This window comes from Neoarius graeffei, chromosome 22 (genome assembly GCF_027579695.1).
Source record: "Neoarius graeffei isolate fNeoGra1 chromosome 22, fNeoGra1.pri, whole genome shotgun sequence".
NCBI lineage: Eukaryota > Metazoa > Chordata > Actinopteri > Siluriformes > Ariidae > Neoarius > Neoarius graeffei.
Window position 1 is genome coordinate 23,122,822 of NC_083590.1, and position 21,432 is coordinate 23,144,253.

At 40.9% G+C, this 21,432-nt stretch overlaps 1 protein-coding gene across 1 annotated transcript in view; it reads right to left on the minus strand.

Moving 5' to 3' along the window:
* The window catches only part of LOC132870779 (NACHT, LRR and PYD domains-containing protein 12-like), a 165,524-nt gene that overhangs the window by 130,142 nt on the left and 13,950 nt on the right, over positions 1-21,432 (minus strand). The window contains 3 exon segments of the mRNA XM_060904635.1: positions 1,847-1,955; positions 14,699-14,809; positions 17,896-18,006. Of these exon segments, the coding sequence (XP_060760618.1) occupies positions 1,847-1,872 (26 nt within the window). The 5' untranslated portion in view covers positions 1,873-1,955; positions 14,699-14,809; positions 17,896-18,006.

Here is a 21,432-nt window from a genome sequence, read left to right on the forward strand (position 1 = left end):
CAGTAAGTGAATGCCTTTAGAGTATAATAGATAACAGCCACTAAAACACAACTCAGAGTGCGCATACTCTCAGCATCATCAGAAGTGGTGTCTTCTTCTATTCTTCTCTTTCCTTTCCTATTTTATATATCTGTTATATGATCTACTATAATAAATAACTGAAAAGACGACTGCTAAGCGTTCTGAAGTGTTTATTAGAAATTTCCATTACAAACTCGAGTCAGGTGCAGGAAAACGAGAAGCGCTCCTCACTTTCAGTGGTACTTTAACGTCACTTTAACTCCAAAGTAATCAATCAATAATAAACCTCACTGACTTTTACTCCACACAGAACAAAGCAGTGATTTGTACTAACAATGCTAAGCTATGCTACACTGTGCTAGCACGCCAAGTTATTGGTTTAATTAGTTTTAGAGATTTCAGAGTGTTTTTCTCTATTAAACAATTATATTTAACTACGTTACTGTGAAAACAATAGTCTTTAAAATGTCAGACAAATATGAAAAAAGAAAGAAACCTTTATTTGTCACTTGGGGAAGTCATGGCCTAATGGTTAGAGAAACAGCTTTGGGACCAAAAGGTTGCTGGTTCGATTCCCCAGACTAGCAGGATTGACTTAAGTGCCCTTGAGCAAGGCACCTAACCCCCAACCGCTCCGGCAAGAGTGGTGGCGTACCTTGTGTCTGATTAGCCAAAGAAAAATGATGTGTGATCATTAGTTCGGGCATTGAACCCGACCAACTGAACTGAACATGCACACTTCAAGCACAGTGAAATTCGTCCTCTGCATTTAACCCATCTGAAGCAGTGAACACACACCCAGAGCAGTGGGCAGCCACGGGGAGCAGTCAGGGGTCAGATGCCTTGCTCAAGGGCACCTCAGCCCAAGGCCGCCCCATGTCAACCTAACTACATCTTTGGACTGTAGGGGAAACCGGAGCACCCGGAGGAAACCCAGACACGGAGAGAACATGCTAACAGGTTTAGGAAGTGTCCTAGTGGATATCTAAAGCTAACAGGACATTGACTAATAATAATAATAATAATAAATACATACAGATTAGATTTTTAAAATTTCAATAAATGCATGATGCATCCAAAGTCAATGAGTAATCATGTTAAATAATCATGATTTCAATACTGACCAAAATAATCGAGCAGCCTTGATGAAATGTACAGCCCTTATTGATCGTTTTAATCATCTTGTTAGCTATTACTTTTATTCACATCCAGATGCATTTACCACCATATTATGTGACACTGTAAAACACTGAACTGTGCAGTTATTGATCTCATCTCATTATCTCTAGCCGCTTTATCCTGTTCTACAGGGTCGCAGGCAAGCTGGAGCCTATCCCAGCTGACTACGGGTGAAAGGCGGGGTACACCCTGGACAAGTCGCCAGGTCATCACAGGGCTGACACATAGACACAGACAACCATTCACACTCACATTCACACCTACGGTCAATTTAGAGTCACCAGTTAACCTAACCTGCATGTCTTTGGACTGTGGGGGAAACCGGAGCACCCGGAGGAAACCCAAAACCCAGGCGGACACGGGGAGAACATGCAAACTCTGCACAGAAAGTCCCTCGCCGGCCACGGGGCTCGAACCCGGACCTTCTTGCTGTGAGGCGACAGCGCTAACCACTACACCACCGTGCCGCCCGTTATTGATATTAATTACTCTAAAATGTTTAGTGAAAGTGTAGCAGCATTAGGACCTAAATAAAGTATCACAAACTGATAAATATCAAAATGCTGATGATCTGGACTGGATAAAGGGATGTGTAACACGGCCTTTCTCTCTACAGTGACTAACTATGAGAATTATGGGATGTTACCTGTGTACAGATGAGTGGTTTCCCATGTTAAAGCGCAAAGGAGGATGCACAGACGTTCATGGAGACACAGCTGGGTGTTGGCGAGTCTGATCCCTTTACCTGGAGCTTTCTGTTCAACAGTATAGAGGAAACATGAAACAGAATTTCAGTGTCTCAAATATCACAACAGAAAATACTGGGAGAGACGAATTTGCTGCTCATATCATGTATCACAGTACAGTGGATATAAAGTGGACACACCCCATTAAAGTGATTTTTTTTTTTAATTTATTTGTTTACACAGGTTTATATGACCAGTGATATGAAACAAGTTCAGTTACACAAATTGAAACGTAGCGATTTTCTATGCTATGGAAAGTCCGCACTATAATGACAGGCGTACTAACACCTTCTGCGCGCTTCGGCAGCGCATTGATATGGAGCTCAGATATCAATGCGCTGCCGAAGCGCGCAGAAGGTGTTAGTAAGCCTGTCATTATAGTGCGGACTTTCCATAGCATAGAAAATCGCTACGTTTCAATTTGTGTAACTAAACTTGTTTCATGTCACTGGTCATATAAACCTGTGTAAACAGGAAAAACGCGGAAGAGTTTGGTCGCATCTAACTACAGCCCCAAAAAATACCATTGGCCATGCTGAGCCTAGCTACATTGCTAACAGGAGTGACAGCGCGTCTGACTGCGTCTGACTGACTGGGAGGTCGCGCAAAGCCCGGAGAGGTACGGAGCAGCTCGTCTCAATTCAGATAAGAGCATATTTCATTATGGAAATACGGTGGACTGTTCCTTTAAAACCGGTTATCGCTGTGACGTCACACACTCAGGGCTGGCTGGCTCAGCGGGGCAGCTCCAATGCCAACTTTGCAGTCGATTTTAACTCTCAAAAATATATTTTTTTAATTCCCATTTATGCAGCATACAAGAGTCAAGGATGGAGAAATTTATTTAAAAATAAAAGGTTCTGCTTGATATTTAGGGAACATTAACAGATAAGGCTGATATTGATTTTGGCCTTTTCCAATTACATAAGATTTAATTTAATCTTACAATACATAGGGCCAAATTACTCAATTCTGACTGGTCAATCAAGGAGGGCTTTTTTCCTTAACACGGGGCCGTATTTCTAAAACGCTATTGGCTAGTTTGTTGCTTGGTTACGGTTACAAAAATTAGCAAATGTCAACAAAATGGCCGACTCTGCTGCTGACTCAGCAATGCCGTGTTTCGCTATATTTGACGAAGAAATGATAAACCAATTGAAAGCTGAAAGCGAAAATGAAAACACACACAAAAAAAGTATGAATTAATTTTTGGCTTTCTGCGTTTAAGAAATGGGCCGCAGAAAGACAAATAAACGACTATATCTAGTGGCATGAATGCTGTGAGTTAGACAAGGTGCTATCGCAGTTTAATGCAGAAGTGAGGAAAGAAAATGGGGAAAACTACGAACCAGACTCTCTTAAAGTAATGCAGGCAGCATTGGATCAGCATCTGAGACAAGAGAAATATCTGGGCTCAATCCTGAAAGATGTTAAAATCCTGTCCAAAATCCTCGTGTCGCATCGCCGTGTCATGATGAAAGCCGCTTTAGAAACTGATTCAGTATTAAACGTACTTTCACGTCAACTACTGCACAGAGCTTTATAAATGATCTCCCAGAGCTGTCAACTTTGATTGGGTCACTGTCAGCCCCTGCAGAACTTGATCAGGCAACTGAATGCTTAGAGTCAACATTCCGCCATACTTTAGATAATGTAGCTCCTCTAAAAAGGAAAATGGTCAGAGACAAAAAAATTAGCACCCTGGTATAATGATGACACTCCGCACATTAAAACAGACCACTCGAAAATTGGAACGTAAATGGCGTCAAACAAAATTGGTAGTGTTCAAATTAGCTTGGAAGGAGAGCTTCCTGAAGTATAGAAAAGCTCTTAGTGCTGTGAGATCAACATATCTCTCCTCCCTAATAGAAGATAACAAAAATAATCCTAGATTCCTATTTAATACTGTAGCAAAATTAACCAGGAATAAGTCCACTATCAACACATGCACACCTGCAGTATGTAGTAACAACGACTTCATGAATTTTTTTAATGACAAAATTGAGAATATCCGACAAAAAATTCAAACTACTAATTTAAGGTTAGACAATGTAAGTGACATTGTAGTTAACCATATAACTGTATCAGATCATCAGTTAGAATGTTTTACTCCCCTAAAAGAAACTGAATTACTTTCATTAATCTCTACATCAAAAGCCTCAACTTGTGTACTAGATCCCTTACCGACACATCTATTCAAACAGATAATGCCTGGAGTAATTGAACCGCTTCTAAAAATAATAAATTCTTCTCTTATTATTGGCTATGTACCCAAATCCTTTAAACTAGCAGTTATTAAACCCCTGATTAAAAAACCTGACCTTGATCCCTGTCAGCTGTCCAATTATCGGCCAATATCAAACCTCCCCTTTATCTCCAAGATCCTTGAAAAAGCTGTGGCACAGCAGTTATGCTCATATTTACATAGGAATAACATCCATGAAATGTATCAGTCAGGATTTAGACCTCATCATAGCACAGAGACAGCACTGGTTAAAGTAGTAAACGACCTACTGTTGGCATCTGATCAGGGCTGTGTCTTGCTACTTGTGTTGCTTGACCTTAGTGCAGCATTTGATACCATTGATCATTCCATTCTTCTGGATAGACTAGAAAATGTTGTGGGAGTTAAGGGAATGGCCCTCTCCTGGCTCAGGTCTTATCTAACTGATCGTTATCAGTATGTTGATATAAATGGTGATATTTCTAGACGTACCGAGGTAAAGTTTGGTGTTCCACAAGGTTCTGTCTTGGGTCCACTGCTTTTTTCTCTATATATGTTACCTCTGGGCGATATTATTCGTAAACATTGTATTAGTTTCCACTGTTATGCTGATGACACACAGTTGTATGTCTCTGCAAAACCTGATGAGAGACACCAGCTTAATAGAACTGAGGAATGTGTTAAGGACATTAGACACTGGATGCTTATTAATTTCCTTCTGCTTAACTCTGACAAGACTGAAGTACTTGTACTAGGACCACATACAGCTAGAAGTAAGTTTTCTGATTACACAGTGACTCTGGATGGCTTTTCTGTTTCTTCACGTGCAGACCTCGTGAAAAGACCTCGGAGTGATTATTGACCCCAGTCTTTCATTCGAAACTCACATTGATAACATCACCCAGATAGCTTTCTTTCATCTCAGAAATATTGCAAAGATAAGAAATTTAATGTCATTGCATGATGCAGAAAAACTAGTCCATGCTTTCGTTACCTCCAGGTTGGATTATTGTAATGCCTTACTGTCTGGATGTTCCAATAAGTGCATAAACAAGCTCCAGTTAGTTCAAAATGCAGCAGCAAGAGTCCTTACTAGAACTAGAAAATATGACCACATCACGCCTGTCTTATCCACACTGCATTGGCTCCCAATCAAATTTCGTATTGATTATAAAATACTACTATTGACCTTTAAAGCACTAAATGGTCTTGCACCACAGTACCTGAGTGAACTTCTGCTCCTCTATGACCCGCCACACCTACTTAGATCAAAAGGTGCAGGCTATCTGCTGGTACCTCGTATGGTGAAGGCTACATCAGGGGGCAGAGCCTTTTCTTACAAAGCCCCACTGTTATGGAACAGCCTTCCAAGTAATGTTCGGGAATCAGACACAGTCTCAGCATTTAAGTCTAGGCTGAAAACATATCTGTTTAGTCAAGCCTTTTGTTAATGGTGTTTATGAGGTAAAGGTGTAGATCTGGAGGGTCCTCAGACATAGAGTGTTTTGGTAAACTGGGATGTATGGATGCTGTCAGTCCCCACTCACTTGCTCACTCGAGTTTGTTGATGGTGTAGTGGCTGGCTGCTTTATGTCCCGGGGCTCCCTCATGCCTGTGTTACCTTCTGGCTCTCTCCTTTTAGTTATGCTGTCATAGTTAGTTGCCGGAGTCCCCGCTTGTACTCGGTGCAATATGTATACTGTTCCTACTTATTCAGGTGACATTGGGCATACCTAACCACCTGTGTTTTCTTTCCCTCCCCCCCACCCCAAATCTGTCCCTCTGAGTTACATGGAGTCAACAGGAAATCTTTTGGTGGAGAGGGTGGAGACCTCGACTGGCTATCGTAGCCTGCAGGGAATCGGCCGTCAGACATTTTGTCACATGTCCCAGACCCGGTGAAATGTAACTGAATTGTCTTGGCCAGCCCTAAGGGTCCCATCTGCATCTCATCATTGCTGAGGAGTGTGCTCCCATCACCCAATCAAGCATCCAGCCAGAGCAGGTCATGATATATTTTACCATATTAACATGCCATTGTTGTGTGTTATGCCTGATGTAAAGACTCTCGTCTCTGCGAGCCTACCACACAGATTTAATACTTGTCATTTTTAGGGCATACCTAACAATGTGTTTTCTTTCTCTCTCTCTTCCCCCCCCCCAATCTGTCCCTCTGAGTTACATGTTGATCCTGGGATTGAGATGCTGGCCTCTTCTGCCCCTCGGACCTGCTTGATCCATCCTGGTGCCCTGTGTCTGGTCGGAGTTTTATCGCACCGCTCCTGTGAAGGACGGCCCCATGAGGACAGTTGAGGGTTATACCTGTTAAAACTGTTAATATTATAGTCAGGTTGTCTGTTGTTGCCCAAATGAGGATGGGTTCCCTTTTGAGTCTGGTTCCTCTCGAGGTTTCTTCCTCATGTCGTCTGAGGGAGTTTTTCCTTGCCACCGTCGCCACAGGCTTGCTCATTGGGGATAGATTAGGGATAAAATTAGCTCATGTTTTAAGTCGTTCAAATTCTGTAAAGCTGCTTTGCGACAATGTTTATTGTTAAAAGCGCTATACAAATAAACTTGATTTGATTCAGACGCGCAAGATAGTCTTGCGCCCTGATTAGTTCAGAAAATGTGAATGACAAATGTTGTCAACTTGAACGGCTTCCAAAGTATGAATTTGGCCCTATATATTATAAACAAGTAATCGTATGGTTCCTCGTAAAATTAAGGATCAATTTCACTTGTGATTTCAAAACTTCGAAATCACAAGTGAAATTAATCCTTAATTTTACTCTGCCCCATATGATTACCTATACTAATTTGTTGTCATTTTTTCAGTTTATGCAAGTATAAACATTTCTTTGTTAGATTTTCTTTTTTTTTTGGGGGGGGGGGGGGGGGGGGGGGGGGTTTAAATTATCTAATTTAAATAAAAACTAGCTGTTCACAATAATCCTCAAACAATACCAAATTTTAAATAAATAAATAAATAAAAATACTGATGTAACTACATACACATCAATCTGCTTCGTAAAATTTATTTTTAAATAAAAAAAGACTTATTAATAAGTGTTGATCTTTTGTGGTGAGGAATGTAGATAAGTCTTCTAAGCCCAGTGCATCTGTTAAAGATAAAATCCTTTTTTGCAGAGGTGGAAAGAGTACTAAAATATTATACTCAAGTACAAGTACTGTTACTCTGATGAAATTTTACTTAAGTACAAGTAAAGTTACCAGACAAAAAATCTACTCAAGTAAAAGTAAAAAGTAGATCATTTAAAATGTACTTTGAGTAAAAGTAAAACGTTACTTTTAACAATGGGTGTTTTCTGCCTCCATTGTGTTGTGCAAAAATGAAAAAGAAGAGGAAACAAGGATATATGTACATCTCAACCCAGATGTTTTATTTAAAGGAAGTGTATCAAATTGAATGCTTAGGAGAATGCTGCATTAAAACTGAGACAAACAAAAAAGGTCAATACACACAGTTATGTCGTTTACATCGCCCTGACCACACACAAAGCATTGTACACGAAATATGAAAGTGAAATGTTGCACCGAAATCTCGTAGCTTGCCTGTGTGCACTGTGTGTTATTGAACAATTCAATTCAAACATTATTTGTTTTGCTTAGTATTCCTTTCTGGCCTGTTGGATGTAGAATGGTAGGAGGACTGATCACGTCAGGTTGGCGAGCTAACTTGCTTGCATGATTAGCCAACCGAATAACAGACTAGTTACCGTTATGTTACAGTACCAACAGGTTGCTACTTCAACATGAGCAATGCCATCCACTATTTTTGGAATATAACCAGCCTATTGTCGGTTTTACTATGGAAAGGAAACATTATGATCAGGGGCGCAGATATGTTTGTTGAACTGGGAGGGACAAAAAACTGGGGGGGACAAAGCTGCCAGCAAACCAACCCCAACCCCGATATGCCTGTCAAACTTGTTGTGGGTAACCATAGCAACCAAGCTCGAGCTCGCAACCTGTGCAGTCTGCGTAGCTCAACCAACTGAATATCAGTCTTTGTTTTGTTTTATGTGAGTTGTTGCAACTATGTATACACTGCTGTGCACCTCAATAAACCGAATGGTAATTAGTCTTTTGATTTTTCCGTGAGGTTTGCCTTATGCAAAGAAAGACAGCATAGACGTTTTTTCCTCCCTATAAGTGGGGGGGACCAAACGAGGTGAATTTAAATCTGGGTGGGACGAATCCCACCCGTCCCACCCTCTATCTGCGCCCGTGATTAATGACAATACTTACCTCAACATGCTTGCGCAGATTAGACGTCGAATTTTTGTATGCCGCAATGGTTGTCTTCTTGGGCACACATAATCTGCATTGCATAATGAAACTGTCACCCATTTTCTCTACGAAGCTGAAGTGATCACGTATGTAGGGCCAGGGGTGCACTTCATTACTGGAAGAAATTGCGTTTTCTGCAGGGTCGTCCACCACAGGTTCCTCGGTCTCCTCCATGTCCGCAGCGGCGCTTTATCAACACCCGTGGCCCAGGGGCTAGGCCCCTCATAGGCTACCTGTCAACCCTACCCTTACCCTTGGCCAGGAAAACACTCTTATTTTATTTGCAATACGTGTCAAGCATTTACAGTGCAAGTGCGTAATTAGCCTAGAAGCCTACGATAGGTTACGTTTGGCTCAGCGTAGCTGCGCAAGGCCCATGCTCACATCGCTCAACACATCCGACCACAGAGGGAGAGAAGAACGCGCGCATTATCATTACAGAGCCGGTTCTGATTATTACCACGGACAGGACAGTGATACTGCGTAACTTTCATGCAGGGGCATGGCCAGAAATAACCACACAAGTGCGCGTGTGCTAATGTAGACCTATGTGTTGTAAACATAAAACACACACACCTACAGACAAGTCCTTTTAAAAAATAAAATACATAAAAATAGCTCGGCGGCATGAAAACAAACATTCACTGCAAGACAAGGTGCCCTAGAATCGCCATCAGTTTTTAATATCTATATGGACTTTGTTGTCAGGATTGCACAGCATGAGATATCAAAACTGTACCCAGATACAGGCTTCAAGTTCAGATATTGCATTCCAAATGAGGTATCCACAAGAGAAATGCGTACGAAAGCACGAGCATCAGGAGAGGGTTGCATAACAGAGATTCTATACGCAGATGATCAGGCCATACTCGCTGGATCCATCGAGGAGCTTCAGAAAATTCTTCAGATAAGACCTACACCCGCTTTGGTTTACAAATATCATATGTCAAAACAGAAACAATGGCTTTTAACGTCAGTCACTACGTTTACATGCACATAGAGAGAATCGAATTTCTGCCGTTGCTCGACTGAAATCGAAGTTCAAAATGCCATGTATACACCTTAATTCGGCTGAAATTGAATCGAACTCGATTTCTCGGAATCGAGCTACACGACCTAGTTTATGCGATTTCTGCCGAGCTACTTTGTGCATGTATACCCTATCGAGCTAGTTGTCGAGCTACTTCCGGAAGTGACGAGTGACGAGACCACAAGCGGGAAACACAACAGCCTCGGTCGGCATGACAACAGTAGTAGCGAGCAACAGAAGAGGTCCGGAGGAACAAACGAAGAAGAGAAAATGGCGATGTAGAGCTCTCTGAAGTGTGGGTGGAGCACAGAGGACGGCAGGACAAAGCTTCTGGTACTAATAGGCTTTTTATTGTCAGACTTTTCAGTTTAACAGCCTACTTTTATTCTTGAGAGAAGCGCGCGCGCGCGCACACACACGCGTGCTGTGTTCTAGTCCCAGGATGAGCTGTCCCCTCTGCTCTCCCTCTGCCTCCTTAAATAGGGCGCGGTTACTGGGAAGACACACAAACACAGGTTAATTACCGTCAGGTGAAGTGATTCAGCCACTCACCTTCCCTGGCTCCGCCCTCCTGTCACAGACCGGCGCTTGACCACGCCCCCACTGCCACAGGCAAGCAGAAACGTGCACTTCTGGAGCAATGAGGAGACAGAGTTCATGCTCATTCAGCTTAAGGAGTTGAATATATTAAAATTCATGGACGGGAGAAAAACGCGCAATGGAGAACACGGAACTGATAACTTTGTTTACACTCTTGAATAGCTCTTCTTCATGACGACAACCGGAAGTGTACCAACACGATGGGGCGTGTTGCGCCACCTGTGGCTCGGGTGCACAATGCACCTCACACAATAGCCCGATTTCATTGTGTGCATGTAGGATTGGATTTCTCTGGCACCCTGCTGGGACCTTCAGCTCGATTTCCGACAGCAGCTCGATTTGGATGTGCATGTAAACGTAGTCACTGAGGATACACTTCCTGCATGCTAGGATAAGTGCTGCATTCATGAAATGGAATGAACTGAAACACGTTCTAACCGACCACCGAATACTACTAAAAACCCGTATAAAGTTCCTAGTAGCATGCGTTCGATCTCGCCTCCTGTACAGCACACAGGCATGGCAACTATCATCCAGTGAAATTCACAAAATTGAGGTAGTGTGGCGCGGCTTCCTAAGGAAAATGATTGAAGGTGGATATAAACGAAATTGCCCCTGACCAAAAGAACACTACAAATGAAGATATAGACTGGAGCTACAAGACGTCCAATGCTGACCTCCGGAAACTGACAGGAAGCCAGGATATAAAACTATCCTGCTACGTACAACAACTAAAATATATTGCTCACGTTTGCCGAATGGGCAATAACCAAGTGCAAAAACAGCTCCTGTTTGACAAAAATGGTTACAAATGGACGAAATGGGAAAATCTGCTGGGCATAGACACCCAACAGATAAGACGTATGATGATGGACAAATCAAACTTTGAGCAACTGCTGCAACTGCTACAGCAAAAGCACCCCTAGAGAGTTTAACTTTTGACAGGGGAACATGATGATGATGATGATGATGATGATGGTACTTGGCTCGGCGGCCACATGAAACGTAAACACCATGGACAGCGGCCAAACTCATAACTCTACAGACCGAAATACACGAAACCAAGTCCTACTAGGGTCTATTTTACCGATCTATGTTCAAGCATCATGCAAGTCTTCCTTCTCCTTGAATAAGACCGTGCATTCAACTGCCTTTTTGACATGACTGCATCGAAATACCACTTGCAACAATATTTCACGCACTCCATCAAGAAAAAAGTTAAACATGATGAACACGGGCATACTGTTTTGAGCATACGATTTTTTAAAAAGAAACTAGCTACATCAAAGTCCTTCAATAAACCCATCCTTTAGCGCAAATGAGCTTAACCGAGTTCAAAGCATGATGCTAGCAGTAGCTGCATAAGGCAAAATCATGTGGGCCTTTCGTCAACAACAAGCCACGGCGGGCAAACATTAATAATCAAGCGTCCTTACCTTAAAACGCTGTCTTGACCACAGAACTTCTCAAGTATTTCACTTAAATCCACACGGGTTAACAACACACCCAACACAGCTAGCGAGAAATGTGGATCTGCGCTAGCTTTGTATTGCTGTTCCCCTCAGTATGCTTACACTGTCTGCTGCCCGAACTGTGAACATTATAGGCTACAATCTTTTCATCAATTTCTTCAGTAGATGCCGTTTTAGACATTTTATTATCCCCATCGAAATATGCTATTATACTAACAGGATTATAACTCAAATCACACGACACGTATTCAAATCACAACTGATTTATTTTCCTGTTGGACAGATCATAGCATATCTAGCCTAGCTGCTGGTAGGCTGATAACTGATAAGTAGCTGATATTCTGAACAGATTGGTGATCCTTACCTTAAAAAAGTCTGTGACTTTAGGCAACGATTCTATCATTACCTGCATCTCACTTTTTTTTCCTTTTATGCGCCCCGCTAACATGTGAACGCTTCATCTTTCAAAGCCTCTAAATTTGTGTCTCTGTAGTCTGCAGTCTTTGGCGCGCTTTCGTGCGTGACGTTACATTTTGTTACATTTTATTCTGGTCCAGTTGTGGGTGTTCGTTTTGCGAACCACATCCACCATGTCTCTTACAGCAGGCTACTGTGCGCTCATTTATTTCTAACCTTATTTCTATCCGTACATTAATGTAGGCCCACGATTCCGACAGTTTATTATTTTATTAATATTACAAGGCACCTGATTGGCTGTGGCCCAGGGGCTTGAGCCCCCCCCTTAAAGCGCCGGTGCATGTCCGCCATCGTCTGTGTGAGACTCGCGCGCGCGACAACTGTCCTTCCCGTGATTCATTTCCAGAACGCATTTCCCCTTCTCCGTTTTAGCCTTTTTTTTATTTTTTATTTATTTATTTTTACTCAGTAACGGTTGTGATGTAAAATGTACCGAAGTACACTACTTAAAAGAAAACATACTTAAGTAAAAGTACACTCTTTAAAAATTACTTGAAAAAGTATAAGTACACAAAAAAGCTACTTAAGTACAGTAACGCGAATAATGTAATTCGTTACTTTCCACCTCTGCTTTTTTGTGACAAAGTTGAAGCTAAAACTTGATGCATCGAGGATAATGTACATTTGATCCGTCCATGTGGCTAAAGAAAGATAAAATAAATGTTGTTTATATACACAAGTTCAAAAGTGACAAAATGTTTTAAAAAAGTATTTTAAGCTTTAATTGTCTTCAAACCTCAACAAACGTGCAACACTTATGAAGTCTTTTTTTTTTTTTTAAATAAATCATCATGGTTAAACCGGTTTTTCAACCAGGCGCTGGTCCGACTAGAACAAAATAATAAAATAAAATATTGAAATAAAAAAGAGAAAATTTATTTTCAAAATTGAAATATCAACAATAATTGTCAGAACAGTGACGATAGACACGACTGTGTCACTTTCGCGGGGAAATAACACATTGAAATGGCCTGTCGGCTGAAAGGGTCGCAAGTGGCTCTGATTTATCTCAACTTACGACAGTTTTCCTCCAGAAAAATTTAAATATGAATGCACAAATATATTCTCAATGTTTCTATCGTCAAAAATTTCTATCGTCAGGATAGCTGACTGAAAATCTTACCTTGATTTATTTGATGAAATCTAGCTGTCAGAATTCCAAGTCTTGCCCGGAAGTACAGTAAATGTCTGCTGTCACAAATATCATGCGCAGTAGAATTTCCTCTTTGCGTCAGTCAACATGTGCGTGGTGAGGGCCTGAATTTTGCTATGGTCAGGTGCATTTGACTGACGATAGCATTTTTTAAAAATAACTGTGGGCTTCTCTCGTGAACGAAATAGTTTTTTCGCTGTTAATCTATTTCAACTCTATCTGTTGACACCCAAAAATGATAAAGCCTGCTTCCACACGATAACTACCAAAGATCCATAATGGCCGAGTCTATCGTCAGGTCATCTGACAGAAATTCACTGACGATAGCAACAGGGAGAATGAAAGGGATTTTTAAAATGGGAGTTATGTCTGTCAGATATGTCAAAGAAATAGAACTTTATTCTTTAAAAATCTTTTATTGATATACTCAGTGTATTTTTAAATGACGTGCTGTTTTAGAAGACCAAATACCATATCTTGAAAATATTACCTCACTGAAAAAAGGACAAGAAAATTTTCTTATTTTGTGGGCAAGTGGTTAATGGATCCAGTTACGGTAGAATCTGCCAGGAGCCACATGGACCCATAGGGTGCCTATTTTTTCACAATATCTTCCTTCTTATTCATCATAAGTGCTACCGGGCGAGGTTTGTTTTGCCTGGCAACACTTGTTTATGTTTTTCCCCCCTCACAGATCTGTTTTTCAATTGAATTGTACAGGTTAACAGTCACATTAAGGGTGGGAAAAGTTTTGAAATTATTTATTGTGGTCTCATTTTTTTACATCAGGAAAACCTAACATTTTAACAGGGTGCGTACACTTTTTATATCCACTGTATATTGCTTTAATATTCTTTATGAGCTTGATCTCTTCTTACACACTCGGTGGCAGCACCAGAGACAGTCGCCCACAGAGCACAGAGCTATAGAGTGGAAACCTCACTGCCTCAGAGCATGCTTACTTCACACAGTACAGAAAGTTAAGCTAATCACAAGGAAATGTTATGGCACACGGGTCAAACACCAAGACCACACTGCGTGAACTTGGAAAAAATAACCCCAAACATTAAGCAGTAATCAATCCAACAGTTCTTCCTGTAAAGTGTATTATAAGCATTAAGTGCAAGTGCTGCAGAAGCGTTAGAGCCCAATTAAATTATAACAAACTGATAAATATCAAATGAAATGTACAGTCTTTATTGGTTGTTTTAGTTATCTTGTTAGCCATTACTGTTACTTTTATTCACATCCAGATGCATTTACCACCATATTATGTGACACTGTGAAACACTGAACTGTGCAGTTATTGATATTAATTACTCTAAAATGTTTAGTGAAAGTGTTATAACAGCATTTGGGCTTAATTAAAGTATAACAAACTGATAAATATCAAAATGCTGCTAATGATCTGGACTGGATAAAGGGATGTGTAACACGGCCTTTCTCTCTGCAGAGATGTTAACTATGAGAACTATGGGGTGTTACCTGTGTTCAGATGAGGGGTTTTTAAACTTCAGAGGAAGCTCCATAGACCAATCACTTTTCATGGAGACACAGCTGGGTTCTGGTGAGTCTGATCTCTTTACCTGGAGCGTTCTGTTCAACAGTATAGAGGAAACTTTCCATTACTGCAGTCAAGCTTTCATATTTCACTCACACACCTATCATTTTAACAGTGTGAACACTAGAGATGCACCGATTGCAATTTTTTGGGCCGATTCCGATTTCCGATTTTCCATGGAGTGTGACCTGCCGATACCGATTTTGGCCGATTCCGATTTCATTTTTTCAAACCACTTCACAGCACACACAGACTATTTTCTTTTTATCTTTTCTTTAATAGAACATTCTGCCAGATTTTCAGTAATAAATTTAACACCTCAAAGGTTGAAAACAAACAAAAAGACATTGTTCTTTGTAAAATCTTTCTTCATGTTTGGTATTAACATTAATTCCTGAAATAGGAAATTCACACAAACATTTTTTTCTTTTCCCATCCAATATCTGGCACAAAACCAACTTCCCCCTCATATATTATTTGCCTACTGCTATGGAACACACTTTCATAAGCCTGTTTAGATCTGAAAACTTGTGCCTTATAGAACAACCCATTTCTTCATTCAGTATCAAAATACAAAAATAATTTCCAGTCATACTTATACCATAGCCATTCTATCATCTTTGTCAAATGTGTATTTGTAGAGTAATTTCCAATGGAATCAAGTGCAACCAAGGCTGTAAAACAAACAAAAAGACATTTTTTTTCTTTCTCTCTTTGTACAAATCTAACTAGATGTTTGGTAATAGGCTAACATTCCTGTAATGGGAAATTCACACAACCACAAACGTTTTCTTCTTTTCACATCCAATATCTGGCACAAAAATAATTTCACTATATGTGGATATCCAAATATAGTGAATTTCGTTGTTGTTAACGGCGCGCGCACCGGAGCTCGTTAGGCGCGCAGGACTGACACTGTTCTGCGCAAGCGCAACACAATCGGACTAGAAAGCATGTTCAAGCTGCCAGTGGAGCTGCAGCCTTTTAGTTGCGAATTACGAGTATTTCCACTTTCATCTCTATGTGATACACAAGTTTTGATCGGCAGAAAATCGGCATATTTTAATTTTGACCGGCCGGTCGCCGGTCATGGCCGATCACGTGAAAATCGGCCGATTCCGATCGGCAGCCGGTCAATCGGTGCATCTCTGGTGAACACTTTATATCCACTGTATGTCGTTTTAATATTCTTTCTGAGCTCTACCTCTTCTTACACACTAGGGGGCAGCACCAGAGACAGTCACCCACAGAGCACAGAGCTGTAGAGTGGAAACCTCACTGCCTCAGAGCATGCTTACTTCACAGTACAGAAAGTTAAGCTAAATCACAAGGAAGTGTTATGGCACATGGGACAAACACCAGGACCACACCGCGTGAACTTGGAAAAAAATTACACTGAAACAGCCTGTAGACCATTACTGCTGAACATTAAAGCAGATACGCAGAGCCATGGCCTCACTTTCGTTTGTAAATGCCTTGAGACCTCAAGAATGGCACAGGAATAGTTTTAAGCATTAACAAGAAATCTAATGTAGTCATTTTTACGATTAAAGTGATTTATATAGGTAGCGGTCTGAGTGAATGACCTTGACGTCCGTAACGTCACAGCAGAAAGTCTATCGGTCTCATCGCCATTTCCGCCATGCTAAAACACAGAGCTGACTGCAACTCCGATCCTCCATTTTGAGCTAATTTATTGCCATGCCACGTAGACGTGTTGCTGGCAGGTGCAGCAACACAACAGAAGGTGGATTTACGTTGCATTCGTGGCCCAAGAATGTTCAAACTGCAAAGATTTGGACGCGTTTTACAAGAAATTCACAGGCACATTGGGGGGCTACAACGTGGTCTCTCCACTGCACATTTTACTGAAGACTCATACGAAACCTCTGATCTGTTGAGAAGCGTTGGCTATAAGCCCATATTGAAAGAGGGTGCAGTACCAACAATTAAATAAAACTACAAGTATTTATTTCATTTATTTATTTAAAGGAAAGCGAGATCAGTTGCACCAGTCCTCCAGGAGCATGAGCCGAGGGTTGTTGGTAAAACACGGGACGGAACGGGACATATCGCTCAGGCAGTGACCTCCCCGCGGCTGTTGCTAAAACTGGTGACATCCTGTTCCGTCCTGGGTTTTAGTAATTGCCTGAGCCCAGCAGTAATGGCGGAGTACTCAGTATGGAGAGAATGGAGAATGAGTGGAGCAGCCGTCTGATTTCTCCGCTGGATATTACTGCCATCTCGCCCTTACGTGGAAGAAGTAAATGAACGGAGAACTGATTGAACAACTGAAAAAGTCAGATTGTTTCAAAACAAAATCGGCCACAAGATCGGCTTTCAAGAAGCGAGAACGCAGACGGGTAAGCTCCGACTCGCATTTGGATACAAAACAAAAACACTCATTGTTTACCTGCATTTAGATTAATGCATATAACTTTTATTTTGTGTTTAAGTTACCGGTATAAAATGATTTAATTTGCTTAAGAATATGATTGTCTCAGTTCATCTGATTATTTAATTAGCCTTTTACGTTTTATCAGTGAAAATGCATGTACGTTGCACAAGTTATAACACCCATCCTGTTTTAATGAGAGTCAACCCACAATCAGTGAAGTCAAATCAGTCTTAGTTGAGCAAGTCGGTAACGGTATTTCTTACTTTCACCATAAATTTTTATTTATGTGACTTTGATCTATAGCTGTCAAAGGCCTCGGCCTTAAAACCGGTTCCTGCTGTGACGTCACGCACTCAGGGCTGGCTGGCTGGCTCAGTGGGGCAGCTCAAATGCCAACTTTGTGGTCGAGTTTAACTCTCAAAAATATATATTTTTTAATTCCTATTTATGCAGCATACAAAAGTCAAGGATGGAGATACTATCCACTCAGAAATTTATTTAAAAATAAAAGCTCTGCATATCTCCTTTAAGCAGTAATCAATCCAAAAGTTCTTCCTGTAAAGTGTATTATAAGCATTAAGTGCAAGTGCTGCAGAAGCGTTAGAGCCCAATTAAAGTATAACAAACTGATAAATATCAAAATGCTGCTAATGATCTGGACTGGATAAAGGAATGTGTAACACGGCCTTTCTCTCTACAGAGATGTTAACTATGAGAAGTTACCTGTGTTCAGATGAGGGGTTTTTAAACTTCAGAGGAATCTCCATAGACCCATCACTTTTCATGGAGACACAGCTGGGTTCTGGCGAGTCTGATCTCTTTACCTGGGGTTCACTGCAGAACGTTATATTGTATTTCAATATTGTGTTACTGTAAACTGCTTTTATATATATATATATATATATATATATATATATATATATATATATATAAAATGTCTGAATTGACCAGGGTCTGAAATGTACCGTATTTTCCGGACTATACGTCGCTCCGGAGTTTAAGTCGCATCAGCCAAAAAATGCATTATGAAGACGAAAAAAACATATATACGTCGCACCGGACTATAAGTCGCACTTTTTTGAAGGGTTATTCTATCCATCGAATCTGTGATTGTATCTGATAAGTGGCGCGTGGTTACTGCGCGACTGCATTGTTTATTTAATAACCGAACAGCTGAGCAGTGATAACGCGCCCTTTGCCCTGTAAGTAGCCTAGTCTGATTATTTTAAATATCTACTACTATCTTTAATACTATCACTATTGTTATTACCAATAGCTTATATTATTATTATAACTAATATTAGTAGCCTATTACTGATGCATTAATCAGTTTGCTTTTAGAATATTTTTACCGGTAGGGCTTATTATCGCCCCATGGCTCTTTCATCTGTGTTATTAAAGCTGTAGTCATCATCGAGGAGTGTCATTCTTCATTTTTGTCGAATTTTATTTCATCAAATCAGAGGTCAAGTAGGCTATAGGTATATCATCTCCAAAGACAGGTACGGTAGTAAAAACAACCGTCTAGTGAAAAAAAAAACAACAACAACCGCTTTTAAATCCCCTACTTAAATCCTTAAAATGAGTCATTTAACTCATGTCTTGTGTGATCTGATCTCCAATGGTGAAATAAACCGGTTGTGATGAGTACAATCTGTTATTTTAGAAGATAAATGTAATATATAATTTAATATATAGACTAATAAAAATTAATATTTTATAATATAATATCACGACATATTACTGTCTGTAACTGTTTGTCACTAAAGCATTTTCTAAGATCATAATGTCTGATATTATTATTATTATTATTATTATTATTATTATTATTTTACACACACAATAAGCGCATGTGCGTAAAGTTATAGTAAACCATCCCCCGCCTTTTTTTTTTTTGAGTCGCCGGACCCACCCACCTCCTGCGTTCTGGGACCTCCCACTTCACAAATTAAGCACTGCCTAAAATCATTACATAACTTATTTAAATAACTATAGGCCTATCATTAATAATAAAACACAGGTCAATCAAGTTTATCAAGCTGATGATTTCACTCCAAATCAGCAAATCCATTGAATTCCTCATCCTTGGTGTCGCTTCTGAACAACTCTGCCAACTCCAGCAGCAGATGAAGCGCCGTTTCCTCTTCTTCTGCGTGGCTGTCGTCAGACTCAGCATCAGCTCCAGTTATTCCGCGGTGAAAAAAAAAAAAAAAAAAACATATATACGTCGCACCGGAGTATAAGTCGCATGGCCAGCCGAACCATGAAAAAAAGTGCGACTTATAGTCCGAAAAATACGGTAAGTTAAAATCAATACCTGTGTGCTGTGCTTGATTTAAAACACACTCGCTTCTAATAAGATTCAGAAACGCATCATGTTTTGTGCTGGCAGGGCAAACCCAGAAACTAATTGGGTGGAATGAAGTACACTAAATGTCAGAACTGTTTTTCTTATCTGTGCAGGTCATAAGCAATTATTGCATGAGGCTGAACTAAATATCATGATTTGTTCGTGGCGAGCAAGCAAATATTTCCCGACCCAGAAGGCAGATGATAATTTGCTATTTTTTATTATTTAAGCACAAGCCACCATCAAACAATCTCTCCATATTAATGTTGGTTTGAAATAGCTTTATGATAGTTCAACTGAAAAGGATAGTAACGTTAATAACTGGGAAAAATTACATCTTGTATTATTAATTCCCATCTACTTTTCCTCTGCAGTAAATGTCAGCAGCTACTTCACTGGCTCTCCAGATCTCTGTGTTTATAGTGTGGCTATCTGACGAGTAGCTTTCTAACAGAAACAGGAAAAATGCATCATCCCAATGGGCTAATCCGATTTCTCATCCCAGCTGCCATAAACGTAAACAAGAAGACAGTCATCTATACCCCCCGCCATATATACCAACTTTCAAGATATTATTTGTCACACCTTTCAAGTTCTGCTGCAGGAAACCAACCCTACCTCTTTACACTGACCTCAGCAGTGTATAAACCCAGCGGACCTTTGGTCCAGGTGAGCTAAAAACTTAAAATTTCTCACATTTCTTAGCATCAAAAGACACACATACATTACTTAATCAGCACATACTGTGGTGCTTGAAAGTTTGTGAACCCTTTAGAATTTTCTGCATTTCTGCATAAATATGACCTAAAACATCATCAGATTTTCACACAAGTCCTAAAAGTAGATAAAGAGAACCCAGTTAAACAAATGGGACAAAAATATTACACTTGGTCATTTATTTATTGAGGAAAATGATCCAATATTACATATCTGTGAGTGGCAAAAGTACGTGAATCTCTAGGATTAGCAGTTAATTTGAAGGTGAAATTAGAGTCAGGTGTTTTCAATCAATGGGATGACAATAGTCATGCGGCATATCAAGTCTGCCCTCCCCCCCGCCCTGGACCCTTTCCAGTTTGCATATCGATCCAACTGTTCGACCGATGACGCCATCTCCACTGCCCTCCACTCAGCCCTCTCCCACCTGGAGACAAAAGACTCGTATGTCAGAATGCTGTTTATAGACTTTAGCTCAGCATTCAACACAATCATTCCTCAGCAGCTCATTCATAAACTGGACCAGCTGGGACTCAACACCTCCCTGTGCAACTGGCTGCTGGACTTCCTGACGGGGAGACCACAGGCTGTATGGGTCGGCAACAATTCCTCCAGCGCCATCACATTGAACACGGGGGCCCCCCCAAGGATGTGCGCTGAGCCCCCTCCTCTTCACTCTGCTGACCCACGACTGCACACCAACATCCAGCTCTAATCTCTTCATTAAGTTTGCAGATGACACAACTGTGGTGGGTCTCATCAACAATGGCGATGAGACAATCTACAGGAGTGAGGTGAGCCGCTTGGCCATGTGGTGCAAGGACAACAATCTCCGCCTGAACATGGAGAAGACGAAGGAGATTGTTGTGGACTTCAGGAGAGCGCACACCCAGCATGCTCCACTATCTATCGACAGTGCTGCAGTGGAGAGAGTGAGCAGCACCAAGTTTCTGGGTGTGCACATCTCTGAAGACCTGTCCTGGAGCAACACCACCGCATCACTGGCCAAAAAAGCCCAACAGCGTCTGTACTTCCTCCGCAAACTGAGGAGAGCAAGAGCCCCTGCCCCCATCATGCACACATTCTACAGAGGCACCATCAAGAACATCCTGACCAGCTGCATCACCGTGTGGTACGGCGCCTGCACAGTGTCCTGCTGCAAAACTCTGCAGCGCATCGTGAGAGCAGCTGAG